This window comes from Pavona decussata, unplaced genomic scaffold, assembly GCF_977016875.1.
Source record: "Pavona decussata unplaced genomic scaffold, jaPavDecu1.1 SCAFFOLD_100, whole genome shotgun sequence".
NCBI classification, from domain to species: Eukaryota; Metazoa; Cnidaria; class Anthozoa; order Scleractinia; family Agariciidae; genus Pavona; species Pavona decussata.
In genome coordinates, this window is record NW_028145515.1 from 618641 (window position 1) to 633226 (window position 14586).

Below are 14586 nucleotides of genomic sequence, written 5' to 3' on the forward strand. Positions count from 1 at the left end.
CTGTGGGGATTAATTTTCTGGCACAGCACCACCCGGTAGGGAAGATAAACACTCATTAAGAGCTCAAGACGTCAATTGAAAATATAAGATCCAGTTACTTCCACTACTTCGCGATAATTCCAATTGGTCCAGCTTGTATGGCCTATTTTATGCACACAAAAAAAAATGGATTTAACACATACCTTTTCGCTTTTCTCCGCCAAACTTTAAAAGACAACTTGTTCCCAATTTTCTCTCGCTGTTTGTGATGCAAATTCCCCACAGGTCAGGTCCTCATAAATCTAAGTCCCCACATTTCCCCCCACCCACCTCGAATGACTTGCAGTTGTTGCAAATTCCCCACAAAGTCCTCAGTTCCCCCAGATATGAAGCAAACGAAATTCCCGGGGAGAGATGTGGAGAGGGAGAAGGGGGGGGGGGGGGGGATGCGGCGGTGTTCTCTAAATCCTAGCCCTACTGTAATTTTTCAGTACCTTATTTCACACCTGCCACTAAAATTCATACCCATTTTCAGACCTGGTTTCTAGACACCCTACCCATTCTGACTTTTAAACCAAACTGGTTTATGGCCTACGTACTCCAGACCAAACGGCTCAAAAACCACAGCCTTTGGGCGCACAGTTTATATAGGGAATCCCCCGGGGAGAGATAGCAGGGGATGGTTGCCACGTTATGCCTCACTGAGGGGCTAAGAGGATGAGTGAGTTACCTTTTTTATGATAAACGCTATCTGCCACTGGGAAGATATTAGAAATTGAAAAACTTCCAGTAGATCTGCACCTTTCAAAAGCTCTTTTTTCACTGGACCCTTATGACCTGCATGCAGCTGTAGTTTTTTATTTAGGGCTGGGAGCATTATCCTGTTATTCGCTCTTTTGTCCTCTTGACCAACCATGCAACACCTTGTAAATGGTGCATGTCGAATGGTGCTTGGCGGCCAAAATTTTCCTTCGTTAAATTGCTTCAGTATGTAGAGAGCCCATTTTTTCAACAACACGTGCATGGCAAGAAATAATACTAAGCTTCCCATAAATATTTCCAAGCTTTGTCGAAAAAAGATATTTCAAAGTTCCTGGAGAGGGTGGGGGGGGGGGGGGTACCCTAGAAATTTCAGGGTAGCTGAGGGTGCTACTCTGGGACGAGCCCTTAGAGTGGCAACTTAGCCCCTCAGAATACCTTCTACACTTTTTCACTGACAAAAGCAAAAGTAGCTAAAATCATAACATTGTAGCGCGTCGATGGGCTCCTGGTAATCTCGTACCCCGATCTCAGTCGTCGGTTCGGGAATGTCTCTGCCTAACCGTGGGAGATCTGGGTACGAGATTAGGCTCCTGGTGCAATATTGTTTGAGAATAAGAAACAATCTATGCCATTTTTCTCCAAATTGAAACCTAAAAATGCATGATAATCGCAAATTTTCTTTCTGGCTTCGAATAACACTGCAACACTTCCCATGATCTCTCGGCCAAATAGTCCAACAAACAACCTTATTATAGGAAATTAACGTTTGTGTTAATTAAGGTATTCGAAATTAAGGCGACTTAAATCATAGGGAAAATTACCATCCAATAAAGAAATTTAACGCGAAAGAGATGCTAAAAATTCAAAATGAGGGAAGTTAACGCAACTTACACCAGAAACAGAATTTGTTCACACAACAGGAACAAACTTATTTAACACTAAGTGTAAAAATCTGAAGGGCAACAATGTTCCTGGAAATGTCCCCAAACGTAGCAAAGAAATCTGGCCACTACAGGCGTTCTTCAGCGTCCATGGTACCGGCGGATCACCACCCTGATAAAACAAAGGGTTTTTTCTGCTTTCTAGAGTGTATGGAGAATTTGGGGCGAAAATAATGGAAACTAAGGTCGCGGAAATTAACGCTCCACTTAATTAATCAACCTATGCGTATGATATAAGTATTATAAAGGAAATAAAGGGAGATGCAAAGAATCGACCATAAGAGGACACAGAGCGACACGGAGGGTCGTGGGTTCGAATCCCATCTGGGGCTCCGATTTTTTTCTGTCCCCTTATGCTCAATTCTTTACCTCTCCCTTTATTTACTTTATAATACCTAATTAATGACGCGGAAATTAACGTTTACAAAATTAACGCGACTTAATTAACGTGAATTTTTAAAATTCGCGTTAATTTCCTATAATAGACCCATTTCAGATGTGACGTCACGTCACGTGCCTTTGCGAACTGGAGGACAAGCTTGTAAACAAATCGCACGTGTGTCTGAAAAGCGAGTGGAAAATATTGTTGATTTATTTGCGTTATGGTGAACTTCTGTGCGGTTTTTGGCTGCTCCAATCGTGCGAACAGAGAAAAGAACAAAGGCTATTACCGTCTTCCCGCGATCGTGCAAAGATCGAATGTAAAAAAACAAGCTTTGAGCGTCGAACGTCGAGCGACTTGGCTCGCGAGGATTCGAAAGGGAAGATCTTGCCGCTGATCCTGGCGAATTTGTAAGAGTTTGTGGTGACCATTTCATATCAGGTAAGTAGCGCACTGCATGCTTTAGTATTACGGTCTCGAAGTATAATGATCGCTTTCTTGTTGCTTTCGTAAAACATAGGGACAAGTTATTGATACTGAACACGTGCACGTGTTCCCTTCATACACGTTTGGCTTCGTTCTGGTTTTGTCCTGACAGAAGTTTTTCGTTATCTCATTTTCGTAGGTAAACCTTCTTCGATTTACGAAACAACCAGCCCAGATTGGGCACCCAGTCAGAAGCTTGGGTATAATTACCATGGAGTGTCAGCATCAAGCCAGAAAAGACATGAACGATCGAAGGAAAGGGTTGAAAAGCGAAGAAGGAGTGACTGTGCTAGTGCCCTACTGGAACTGTTCAATCAGTCCACTGAAGAGAAATCGCATTTAAATGCTTCAAGCCCATCTGATGTTGAGGAGTCCAGGAGCAAAGACTGCCAAACGGAAGTTACAAACGAGTACATAGCTGGATTGGAGAAGGAAAATTCATTCCTCAAGGAACAGTTAAAGTTAAACTCACTGAATGAAGATTCATTTAGAGAGGACAATGACAAGGTTTTGTTTTACACTGGCCTTCCAAATTGGTCACTGTTGCTGTGTATATTTAATTTTGTAAATAATTCAACTCTTGAATTCAAATCATCCAAAGGGATTTTAAGTCCTTTTCAGAAATTGTTGTTGGCTTTAATTCGCATGAGGTTGAATTTGTCAGGGAGGGACTTAGGGTACAGGTTTGGGGGTATCAGTGAGGCGACTGTATCCCGTACATTTCTTCAGGTGGTTGATGCTCTTTATATCAGGCTCAAACCTTTGATCATCTGGCCTGATAGGGATGCTCTTCGCAAAACCCTTCCAATGGACTTTCGTAAACATTGTCCAAACTGTGTTGTTATTATTGACTGTTTTGAAATTTTCCTGGACCGCCCTTTGAATCCCCTTGCAAGGGCCCAAACATTTTCTTCATATAAACATCACAATACTGTCAAGTATCTTATAGGAATCACCCCCCAAGGTACTGTAAGTTTCATTTCTGAAGGATGGGGTGGGAGAGTCAGTGACAAGCACCTCACAGAGAATAGTGGGCTTCTTGATAACCTTACCCCAGGAGATGTCATTCTGGCAGACAGGGGTTTTGACATTCAAGAATCAGTGGGACTATTTTGCTCAACTATCAAGATTCCTGCATTCACCAAGGGCAAAAAACAGCTAAGTGGTATCGAAGTGGAGCAAACTCGCAGAATTGCTAATGTTAGGATTCATGTGGAGAGGGTTATTGGGAATATCAGAAAAAAGTACAGTATTCTAAGTGCAACTCAACCTATTGACTTTGTAACTGTTAGAAATGGGGATGTAACTACCCTAGATAAGATTGTGACAAGCTGTTGCGCACTTGTTAATCTGTGTGACTCAGTTGTGCCATTTGAATAGACAGTTTTAATTCTGAGAAATCTTTACAATAGTAATAAGTTATTATTGTAAAAAAGTACAATTAAATAGTTTGTCATATTGTGCTTGAAAACTAAGTTAAAAAATTCATGACTGTAAAAGTTTTCTTTTTTACAAGTATTAAAAATGTAATAAAATTCTTGTTGGTACCTATATCTGGATTGAGAGTTAATAGTTTAGTACTAATTTTACTGTCAACCAAGAGAGCAAAATTTGATCAGAAGATGAAAATTACAACAAATGCATTGTAGTATATGCATTTCCAACTTTAAAAACCTTAAGCTTTGTAAATGTGGGTTTATTTTTACAAATATGCCCCTTTAGGAGGTCTGGAATTCTAATCAGTCCGTTGAATTCGGATAGATTTGCCTCTGCGACGCTTTTGGCATTCAGGACAGTACCAAGTCTTTGATTTTGGGAAGGCTTTCAACTTGAGGCATTCAAGGTGAAACCACTGATATGGGCAATGTTCATTATCACATCCAACCATTTGTCCATGCTCTCCTCCTCTACAATAACAAATTTGAACATGCAGCCCATCACTACTGCTTCCTTCCAAAGAAGAACTATCTGAAGTCCCCTGTGTTGCAGATGTGGCAGGTCTTGAATACCATCTGCCAATGAGCTCAGGTAAAATTCCTCTCACAAAAAACTCTTTTGCTTTATGAACATTTTGTTCCCAAAAGTCAACGTCTGGGAAAATTCTCTCAATAAACAGGCCCTTCTCTGTCCAAACAACAAAATCAATGTACTTCAGATCTGCACACATCAACTGTAACTGGACCTATTAAAACAAACAAGAATCAAAAATTGATAATAATAATATTATTAACTTAAACGTTTAATGGAACCCTACATGGTTAAACACGAATATAATTATTAACGTACATGAAAGTGTTGGGACTCTTAATACAAGATAGTATCCAGAATTAAGACATGAGATAAATTTTTATAGAAAATGCATAATATAAATATTAAATATTATTATTGTTATTATTATTATTTCTATTATTATCTATAAACTGATGTAACAATAAAATAGCCAACATCAGAACAGTCTCACTAATCCACACATCTGAGAAAATGTGGTGTTTTGGTTACCAAGGTTTCATTTTGAAGAATTTTAACTGTTGTATTACCTTGTAATAGTACTGATGATTGCGTTTGAGTTGATGCACTCCTGTAGCTGTTTCTTCCAAGCAGAAATTTTTGTCCTTGGTGGAGGTGGAAATATCATCATTCTTGTGACAAAATGGGCACTAAAAATAGTGAGACTAACATGAGTCCTTAAATTGTTGAACAAAGCAACAAAAATATTAAGGGTCAAATTAAATGAGTCAGACCCACTCAGTTTGCCAGACAGAGGTGTGCCACCCTGGTTATGTTTTAAAAAAAAAGTGTGTATGCTGGCCAACCCTCTTCATGTATTCGGCTCCTATCAAGAAAATGGATGAAATATTAAAAAATATAATACCTTAATTTCACATGCGCCAGCACCACAACATTCACAGGTCACCAACCCATCTGGGGATGCTCCAAGGTAAGGATGTTCAGTGCTTACAAACAGACCAGAATCTGACACAGTGAAATTCTTGTGCCTCTCTTTTTGAAAGCAGCTGTAGGCTTCCCTAGCTGCCCGTTCATGCTGACATCCCCATTTGGTTGCCTCTGTGTTAAAACGTGCCATCTCTGGGTGGCATATACCCATGATCAACGAATTCGATGGGCATGAGGGATCAGTGTGACAGGCACTCTTGAATTTTGATGCAGTTATCCGCCCAGTTCTCATCCGAAACCAAAGCCTGGAGTTTGCCTGGTCTCTGGTCTTTTCTTCCACCAATGCCTGCTGCTTCTTAGTTACCTGGAGCTGTTGAACTGCTTCTTCTGCCTTTTCAACACGCGCAAAAATACCTCAGCATTAGGCATCGCCGAAACCCTTGTTTCTTAGACCATTCAATGCGCAAAACACATGCACAGCAACAAAAGGCGACACCTGAAACGGCCAGTTCATACAACCCCATTCCGTAAAATGATAAGGATAATAAACTCAGTGTTCTCGCTCAACAGCAAAGTATATTTCATCTACATTAACAAGGTACAAATTTACACATTGTTTTGAATAAATCAAAAAATATTTGCACCACGCTACAAAACTAATCTCAGCAAGTCTCTTTTTGAAATGTTCCTTGCAAATGACGCAGGAGAACGCCATTCTTTACCAAAGCATAAATTTACTATGAATACAATAAGGCGTGATACATTGTTATATAATTGGGAAGCATTAACATAAATTTTTCTTACATGAAGGTTATAGCTAGGGCCATTTACAAACTGAAAACAAGCCAGAATTCAAGTGAATGAATTTAATCAAGCCTTTCACTCCTTATGTCATGTCACTGTGGTTCCAAGTTTTCAGTCCGTGGATCCTAACCTTAACTATAACCATTCAAGTTGAAAAGCTACCGAGCTGTACGTTCAACCGTTACCGTTCGTGTGGTACATTGGTACCAACGTGTTGGTTTGACGTCAGAATTCAAATGAAAGCTACTGAGCAGTACTTTCTTTCAGCACTGTTTATTACGCTGTACAAGATGGTGACATCTTGTAAGTCTGGATGAAATCGTGAGGTTAAATCAATCATATTCAAAACTATTTTGCAGAGCTTTCCACCTGCACTAATTTTTTCTATGCCGAAAACTTTTAAGTCTGTTCATGAAATCCTATCGTGCCACCTCAACAGAAATTGACCAACACTTTCCTTTGATTCTATTATTTTGTTTCTTTACAAAATTAACAATCAAATTGGGCTTCTTACCCACATTTGATGTTATTGACCAGTACTTTCCTTTGATGCTGTTTTTTTTCCAAAATTAACAATCAAATTAGGCTTCTCACCCACATTTGATGATATTGAGTAGTACTTTGCTTTGATGCTGTATGTTTTTTATTTCTTTACAAAATTAACAATCAAATTGGGCTTCTTACCCACATTTGATGTTACTGAGCAGTACTTTCCTGTAGTACTGTTTATTAATCTGTACAAGGTGGTGACATCTCTTCAGTCCTTAAGAAATCGTGAGGTTTAATTAATTATATACAAAAACTAGTCTGCTGCACTTTCGACTTACACTGTTTGCTGTGTCACAAAAGATGGTCACGACTTTTTTGCCTGTTGATAAAATCTTGTAGTTACCTTTAAAAAATGACCAACATGCTGTTTGTTTAAAATTTCTTTACCAAAATCAAATTGGGCTTCTTACCCACATTTGATATTGTGTGCTTTTCGTGGCGAGAGAAAACGATGATCCACGTTGCTACCCTCAATGGTAAAAACATTAAAATAACATTACCTAAACAATTATAAATCTAAGGAAACTTTTATACATAACAAAAGCGAAAAAGGCTAATCTTGGATAACCACGTTTCAGAGATTTCACGTAGTCAAAAATTAACAAGAACGTTGATCAGTACCACCGTGACCCTCTAATGATGTCACCATAGCAACAACTGGTACAATATGACAAGGCAATGGTCGTTGCTATGGTGACATCAGGGGCTTTACCACTGGAATACAGGTAAAAGATTAACTCTTTAACCCCGAATATCAAAGAACAAATTCACCTATCTTGTCCCTATGCTTTTCTTATAAACGTACTGGAGAGAAATTATAAGATTAACCCTTTAAGCCCTAACAGTGATCAGCATCAAATTTCTCTTTTTAATATCAATGCTTATTCAACCCCTGAGGTTATGAGAATTAAGGATATGATCACTTAAGGTAAATTTTCTTGATATTTTAATAAGTTCTCCAGAGAACGTTTATAAGAGAAGTATTGGGACAATATAGGAGAATTTGTTCTTTGATATTAGTGGCTAAACGATTAAGGACGTGTTTGCCTTTCCTATTGCTAAGCACTCACGTTCCTTTTCCATTCGCTTCTTCCTTTGACTGATCAGTGTTAAATGATATTCTAAGAACTAAAGGTCCCTGTTCACAGAATCTTTGATTCCAAATAAAAGTAACATGAGTCACGCTGATCTCGTTTTCTCTTTTCGTGAGCTTGGGCGTCCTGTGGTCCATGCAGTGACACATGCTGCAGAGAAATAAAACAAAGTAGCAGACAAATTGTAATCTCATCTGACACCAACATGGCGTCCATTCTGAGCTTTTCTCTTTCACAGAGTTTTAGTAGAAAGGACTGCTCTGTCCTTGTTGCTTTCTTTTCTGAATGAGCAACACACGAAGCAAAAATTCCCTGATAAACTATTGAATATTTGTGGTAAAACAACTAAAGTTCGATATGACTCAATAAGACTCTTTATTTGCAAAACGAGTTCCTAATTGTATGAAGCCCTTACTTCAGACTAACTGGTGTACTTTCTGACAATAAGCCAAGCACACATTTGGAATCAAGCAAAAGTGTAAGGGTAAGTACTGTGGACTGACCCTCCGAGTGGGCGGGCATGAAAGTGTACAAAAACACTTAAAATGTCACAGAGAAATCTGCTTTCTGAGAAGTAAATTCTTTCAGTCAACTTTAACAGCATACGAGTCACAGTAACAAAGCTGAAAGCCCATAAATTCTAGTTTTCACAAGTTATTTATAGTTGGTAGATTTCGCCTTTTTCCAAACAAGACGAAAATTAATTCAGTTGTTCCTTTTAGGGCCTGACTTCTAACATAGAGCATATTAAAGCAGACAAAACCACACATTGTAATGCCGAGTTTACATAACAGGGCAGCAGACTGAGAAACGCGAGGACAGCACCATTTCTTTGTGTGACAGCCAATTCCTCTGGTTTAAATTACTTTCCTCTCGATGTGTTCGTGTCGTAAACAAAAAAGAGGTAAACGACTTAAACAGAAGATTCCGTGAAATGCATAAATAATTTATAGCTGTCACTCTGGTCACACAGGGACATTATACTGTCTTCTGTCCTCTGATGCCGTGTTACATACGACACAACGGTTATTTGAGAACACAAGAGCCGGGGAGTTGTCTACATTTGTGATATTCTCGATTGTCCTCAAATTCCCATCTAGTCTTATGGCAATAAAATGCATGATTTCACGTTCATTGCTACTTAAATCCTTGCTAGCTTGCATGCAAACTTCTCCAATTAATATTTCCTTTGCTTTTCCGCCTAAAGCAAAAGAAAATGAGACGTCTGCACGCAGGCAATTACCCGCTTTTTGTTACAACATGCGTGACGATTCTTGTGCTTACATTTGCATTGACATCTCCGCTTTCGTCGTACTCATGTGCAGACAGGCCCACAGTCTTGTTTCAGCAAATGGACAGGTCAAATGGCCACCAACGTTTAGCACCGCTAACCACAGTTGGGGTGCATAGGCACGTTTTCAGAAGTAATACTGCTTTCCACAACTCAAATTTTTGCTGACGAACTGTCTTGCACTCCATAAAAGCTGACAGTTAGATCAATCAAGGAAAGTGATTTGGATTTTACCACCAGTTTACTTAAGTCGTATCCACGGCTGCCTTGGGTTACACGTTGGTCATTCAATCGTAATCTCAGTATGGTTAGCGACTCGCATCTCATTAAAATGTCCCAAAATTTGGGTAAAAAGTCATCACTTCCTTCAACGTAGATGTTTAATGTTAGATTGAGTGTAGATAAAGACTTGTTTTCTGCCAAAACATCACCCAAACCACGTTCCCAGTCATCAATTATGTCGCTGTAGTTGCTAATTGTCAAAGTGAGTGTACTTAATGGGGTCGAAAAGAAAAATGCCAGCATCCTACCGCTGCTGAAGGTGCCGTAGCTGTTAACTGTAAGAGTGAATGCATTCAATGAGGTGTAAAGAATGTAAGGTACGGGTTCAGAGAGAGCTTGGCCCTTACCGTACTTGTTAATGATCATAGTGAGTGCCTTCAATGATCTGTTACTATTCAAACCCCTGACCAGTTCACTCAAGAACATTTCTCTGGAGTTATCATACTCGTTCATCTTCAGAGTGAGTGTATTCAATGATGTGTTTTTCTGCAAACCCAAAACCACATTGATTACCGGGTCACGAAGGACGCGGTAAAATCCATCTACTGTCAAAGTAAGTGAATTTAATGATGTGTTTGCCATCAAAGCATCAGATAAACCCGAATGTTTATCTATTCGCCTGGAGAGGAACATTTCAACACTGAGCTTTTCCTTTCTGGTATTTCTCAGCTGGGTAATGAGCGTTGAGAATGATGTAAGATCGTCAACACAGACATCGGGATCGGGATCATCACTTGATTCATCTGGACGTGAATGCACGTCGTGCACATTTAGCATATTTAGCGTAACAGCTGGGTTCTCGTCTAAAATTCCTTGAAAGAGATTCCTTTCCTCTTTAGCCAAGCTGCCCCAAATGTTGACACTTACGGAAGACAATGTTTTGTTTAGATTGACACATCTTGTCGTGCAACTAGCAATACTATCGGTTAATTTTCCACGGAAATTAAAAGTCAGGTGAGACAGTGGGGTACCCATCAAGGTTTCACATAAAGCTTCTGCACCTTCACAGCTCAGCTCACCCCAAAGGTTGACTGTTAAGCAATATTCTGGAAGTAACCCTTTGTCCACCAAAACTGGAAGAAAATGAGCCACCTGATTAGACGTCACTTGACAGCAGATTTCTGGATGAAAACCCAAAGAAACTTGTGACTTCTTAGCTGTCTGTAGACTTTCCACTAAAGCCTGCCAGTTGTCAGGGAGCTCTCCGAAAACAGATACTCTTAAATCATTCAGAGAACAATTTTCCATCAGACCTCTTTGTATTAAATTAGCACCATAGAAGCTCAGTCTTCCTTCAACACATAAATCAAGAGACTTCAAAATGGTTTGTCTTGTGAGTGCTCTGCTAAGAGCAGCAGCCAATAGATCTTGCATATCTCCACAAATGATGAGGGACAGAGAGGCCAGTGATTTGTTTGATAAAAGCTTTTCTAACGCTTGAATAGCAGTCTTATTCATTAAGCCACGAATTCTGAGAACAACAGATGTCAGTGGTGAATCGGCAGATAATCCTTTTTCAAGAGCTGCAGCCCAAGCTTCACGCCATTCTCCTGACAATGTGAACATCACTTTGGTTAAGCTCTTGCTTGCAGCCAAACCTTTACCAATGATGACAGCTACATCACAAGAAATACTCTGCTGCACTGCAAGGCTCAATGACAATAAACAATTACTTGTTGACAACTTTTCAAACAGAACATTTGCTATTTCTTTTGTAAGTTCAATTAAAGAAATGTTCATCGTCCTAAGCTGTGAGCAAGATTTCAGGACATCTCCTACGTCGACAACAAAACTAAATTTCAAAAACAGTCCTTTGACAGAACGTTCAGACAAGTTAAGTGTGACAGGCTTCTGTATATTTGAAAACTTTTTGCAGGCCTGTAACACACGGGCAAAGGCATGGCCGGTGGAAAGTCCGGCACCAAAGCCAGTAAGCTTAACATGTGCGTCCAACGGAAAAGGTATGAAGGAAAAAAGAGCACCCGCCATTTGTTCAGCATTTCCACATTCACTGAAGCTTTTAACGAAGTAATCTGCTGCCGCCTCACTGCATCCATGCCAGTCCCAGTCACCCAAGCTACGCAGCTTTTCACCAATCTGACTAAACAGAAAATTTGCTTCCTCACCTAGCATCCCAGCTACAAATAGAAACACTTGAGGGTATTTTTCTACCAAAGAGTTAAAGTCCAAATGCTCAAATACATTAAACTTGTTTCTTCGTAACTTGTGCGCAATATATAATGCAGCCAGGTGCTCTTGGAACGTTTTGTGAAGAAAGCAGTATTCATGTTGCGGATTCAACATTTTTAAGCTTTCCTCCTTGTAAAGAAGGCCTAGTCCACGTGCTACCAATTTGTCATTTCTCTTTTCCAATTCTTTCAATTCGTCTTCACGAAAACTATGGCGATCGTTCAGGAGGCATTTCCAAGCTAGTTTTCCAAGTGCAAGGAGCTCCTTTTTAAATTGCTTGTCTAAATCCCTGTCGTCTTCATGGGCCTTTACATTGTGTTTTGCACAATATCTTCTCAAAAGGCACCGCACAATGATTTGGTACAGCTCAGTACGGGAAGACGGCAATTTTCCTTCATAGTCTTGATAAACAACGCACAGGAGAAGTAGATTTAGTGGATTACTTCGAAGGGCATGTAATAATGTGTTCTCTTTGATTTCTTCAATGAGCCTTTCACCCTTCAATGAATGCTCTGGACCAACATTCTTAAAATGCTTCCTGATATACTCGAAAGCATCGCTTTCAGTGAATCCTTCGATCTGTAAAAGAATGTCAAAAACAAACTTCTTCCTCACATCAATTCCTCTCTCTTGCCGCGACGTGGCCAGGACATAGCAAAACGGCAGAATTCTTCTGTGAAGAAGTTCATCCACAAAATGCTTTGATTTTTCGGGAAGCTCGTCCAGACCGTCCAAAATAATTAAAATTTTCTCTTGATTATGTATGTCCTTCAGGAAATCCAGTAGCTTTTCCTTGATATTTTTGTTAATATCCTTTGGCAGAAGTTGCTCAATAATGGCGTCCATTATACCACCATCAATGTCGCGGCATTTTAGTAGCAGCACAAGTTCGAATTTGGGAAAGGTAAACGTTGTTGCAGTGTTTTGATTTGCCCAGTCATAAGCAAGTTTGAGGCAAAATGTCGTTTTGCCAATTCCGGGGTTTCCCTCAACAAGTGTCATGACATCCTCACCTTTGTTAAGAGCCCTGAAGATGTCATACACATTCACCTCATCACATTCTGGTTGTGGAACAATCTTGAGTATGTTAAAGAGGCTGAGGATGTTCTGCTCATGACTTTCTGCTTGCCCAACAAACTCGCCTCTGTGAAGACCCTCGAAGATGTTATGTGCGTTCACCTCATTCCCTTTTGTTTGAACACCTGCTTTTGGTCTTGAAACAATTTTCAATCTTGTGTAGACATCTTCAAGAGGTAGCTGGATAGTGTTGTCCCAAAGAAGCGGCCTCAGCTTAGCCCGTCTATTGTATTCTTTTTTGAGCAACTTCACAACAACTGAGTTGTCGGTTACTGCTGGGAAAATTAAAAAGAAGTAACAATCAAGATTATTTCAAGAGAGAGAGTAAATGTATGGAGTTCATTCATTTAACAAAAAACCGTCACAACAGGGCTCTTAATAAAAAAACAAACAAACAATGAGTCTTAGACAGGAAATGAGCCTATGACACTTTTAACAATGTTCAATTGACAGCTTCTGGCTAGTGGGTTCCAATCTCCTGCTTCGATATGTTAAAAACAAAATTCTTAGCCTTGACCTCCACCGTTTCAGTGCATACCAACAAAGCCAGCCACTATCAGCTTTGGATCAAGGGGAACTTTTATTGATCGAGACTTACTTTGGCACACACATTAAAGAATCCATCTGTAATAAACCAAGGACACGAATATTGTAGATCTACATGCTTTAATGATTACGAAGAAAAGAACTGAAATCATACATTGCACAACAGGGATATCCGATTACTGATTACATGATTCAGCACGTGACTAGATTATAACATTCCTCCCCCTTAAGATTTTTGCTAAACTTAAACAAAAAGAGTACACACACAAAAAGAAAACAATGCTGAACTGAAGCGTAACAAAACCAATCATTAATGTTTTTCACGCAATGTACGTCACGCAATAATTCTCGTTGATTGCTAATCAATGTTCATAAGTAATGTCACATAATTTTTTTTTCTAAAGTTCATAGTCCTTGAAACGTTCCGGCAAACGACGGTTGCGGACTGGGCGTGATAGTTTAGCCTCTTGTGTGTCAGGCGAACTCACGACCGGTTCGGCTGGACCACTCGGTTGCGTTGTGTCTGTTGTGCAATCGGGGAGCACTCCTGGTACCAAGATCTCAGGATGTAATGTTGTTGGGTCTTGGTTGTGGTTCTTCCGCACATGGTCCTGATGTGGTCGAACAACTCGACCATCTGGTAATTCAACTAGGGCTGAGACTGGGCCCGTTGTCTGCACCACAGTTCCTTTCTGCCAGGACTTGGGGGAACTGAAGTCCTTTATGAACACAGGATCACTGGCTTCAAAATTTCTGTGTTTGGCATGGTGGTCGTGAGTCTGTTTTTGACGTTCTTGCTTCTGTCTCACCAGACTTGCAGTGTTGGGAACTATAAGATCCAGCTTAGTTCTCAGCTTTCTTTTCATCAGTAGCTCTGCTGGGGGAACCCCTGTGGTCGTGTGTGGCGTTGTTCTGTATTTAAGCAGAAAACGTGACAACTTGTCTTGCATGGTTCCCTCTTCCATTTTCTCTACCCCTTCTTTGAAGGCTCTAACTGCCCGCTCTGCCTGGCCATTCGAAGCTGGCTGGTATGGCGAGACTTTGGTGTGTTTGACGCCATTTTTTGAGAGGAAATTCTCAAATTCTGCACTTGTGAAGTTGGGACCATTGTCACTGACTATGGTCTCTGGAAGGCCATGGGTCGCGAAGATTTCCTTTAACTTCACTATTGTGGCAGCTGATGTTGTACTTCGCATTATGTGGACCTCCATCCATCTGGAATGAGCATCAATCACCACTAAATACATGCGACCTTTGTAAGGTCCAGCATAATCAATGTGCACTCTTGACCAAGGTTGACCAGGCCAC

The 14586-nt window shown here is 40.1% G+C and overlaps 2 protein-coding genes and 1 pseudogene across 14 annotated transcripts in view; 1 reads left to right on the forward strand and 2 right to left on the reverse strand.

Annotated features, from left to right (window-relative positions):
* LOC146472197 (uncharacterized) overlaps window positions 1-14586 on the reverse strand; it is a 60409-nt gene that overhangs the window by 25175 nt on the left and 20648 nt on the right. For 4 of the 12 annotated variants that reach the window (XM_085119587.1, XM_085119584.1, XM_085119582.1 and 1 more), the window contains 2 exons: window positions 9177-13007; window positions 6801-8042 (listed from right to left, as the gene is read on the reverse strand). In XM_085119587.1, the coding sequence (XP_084975713.1) occupies window positions 9337-13007 (3671 nt within the window). In that variant the 3' untranslated portion in view covers window positions 6801-8042; window positions 9177-9336. Of the gene's footprint in view, window positions 1-6800; window positions 8043-9156; window positions 13008-14586 lie in introns of those variants that run through there. The other 8 variants (XM_085119588.1, XM_085119585.1, XM_085119583.1 and 5 more) reach the window with 6 other exon arrangements.
* Window positions 2170-3954, forward strand: LOC146472199 (uncharacterized; annotated as a pseudogene). The gene is made up of 2 exons (XR_014866594.1): window positions 2170-2505; window positions 2690-3954. The product of XR_014866594.1 is annotated as an uncharacterized LOC146472199 (transcript).
* Window positions 4081-6589, reverse strand: LOC146472200 (uncharacterized). Its single transcript, XM_085119516.1, has 4 exons — window positions 6530-6589; window positions 5423-5836; window positions 5088-5207; window positions 4081-4732 (listed from the first exon to the last, which is right to left on the reverse strand). The coding sequence occupies exons 1-4, from the start codon at window positions 6587-6589 to the stop codon at window positions 4286-4288; spliced, it is 1041 nt and encodes a 346-aa protein (XP_084975642.1). The 3' UTR covers window positions 4081-4285.

Bases quoted from the DNA above. Each gene is read 5' to 3' on its own strand.
- LOC146472200 (XM_085119516.1), bottom strand. From the start codon at position 6,589: ATGATTGATTTAACCTCACGATTTCATCCAGACTTACAAGATGTCACC. The intron at 5,837-6,529 runs GTAATAAACAGT...CGTGTTGAAAAG, and splicing joins ATGTCACCATCTTGTACAGC to GCAGAAGAAGCAGTTCAACA. The intron at 4,733-5,087 runs GTAATACAACAG...TTGTTTTAATAG, and splicing joins ATCATCAGTACTATTACAAG to GTCCAGTTACAGTTGATGTG.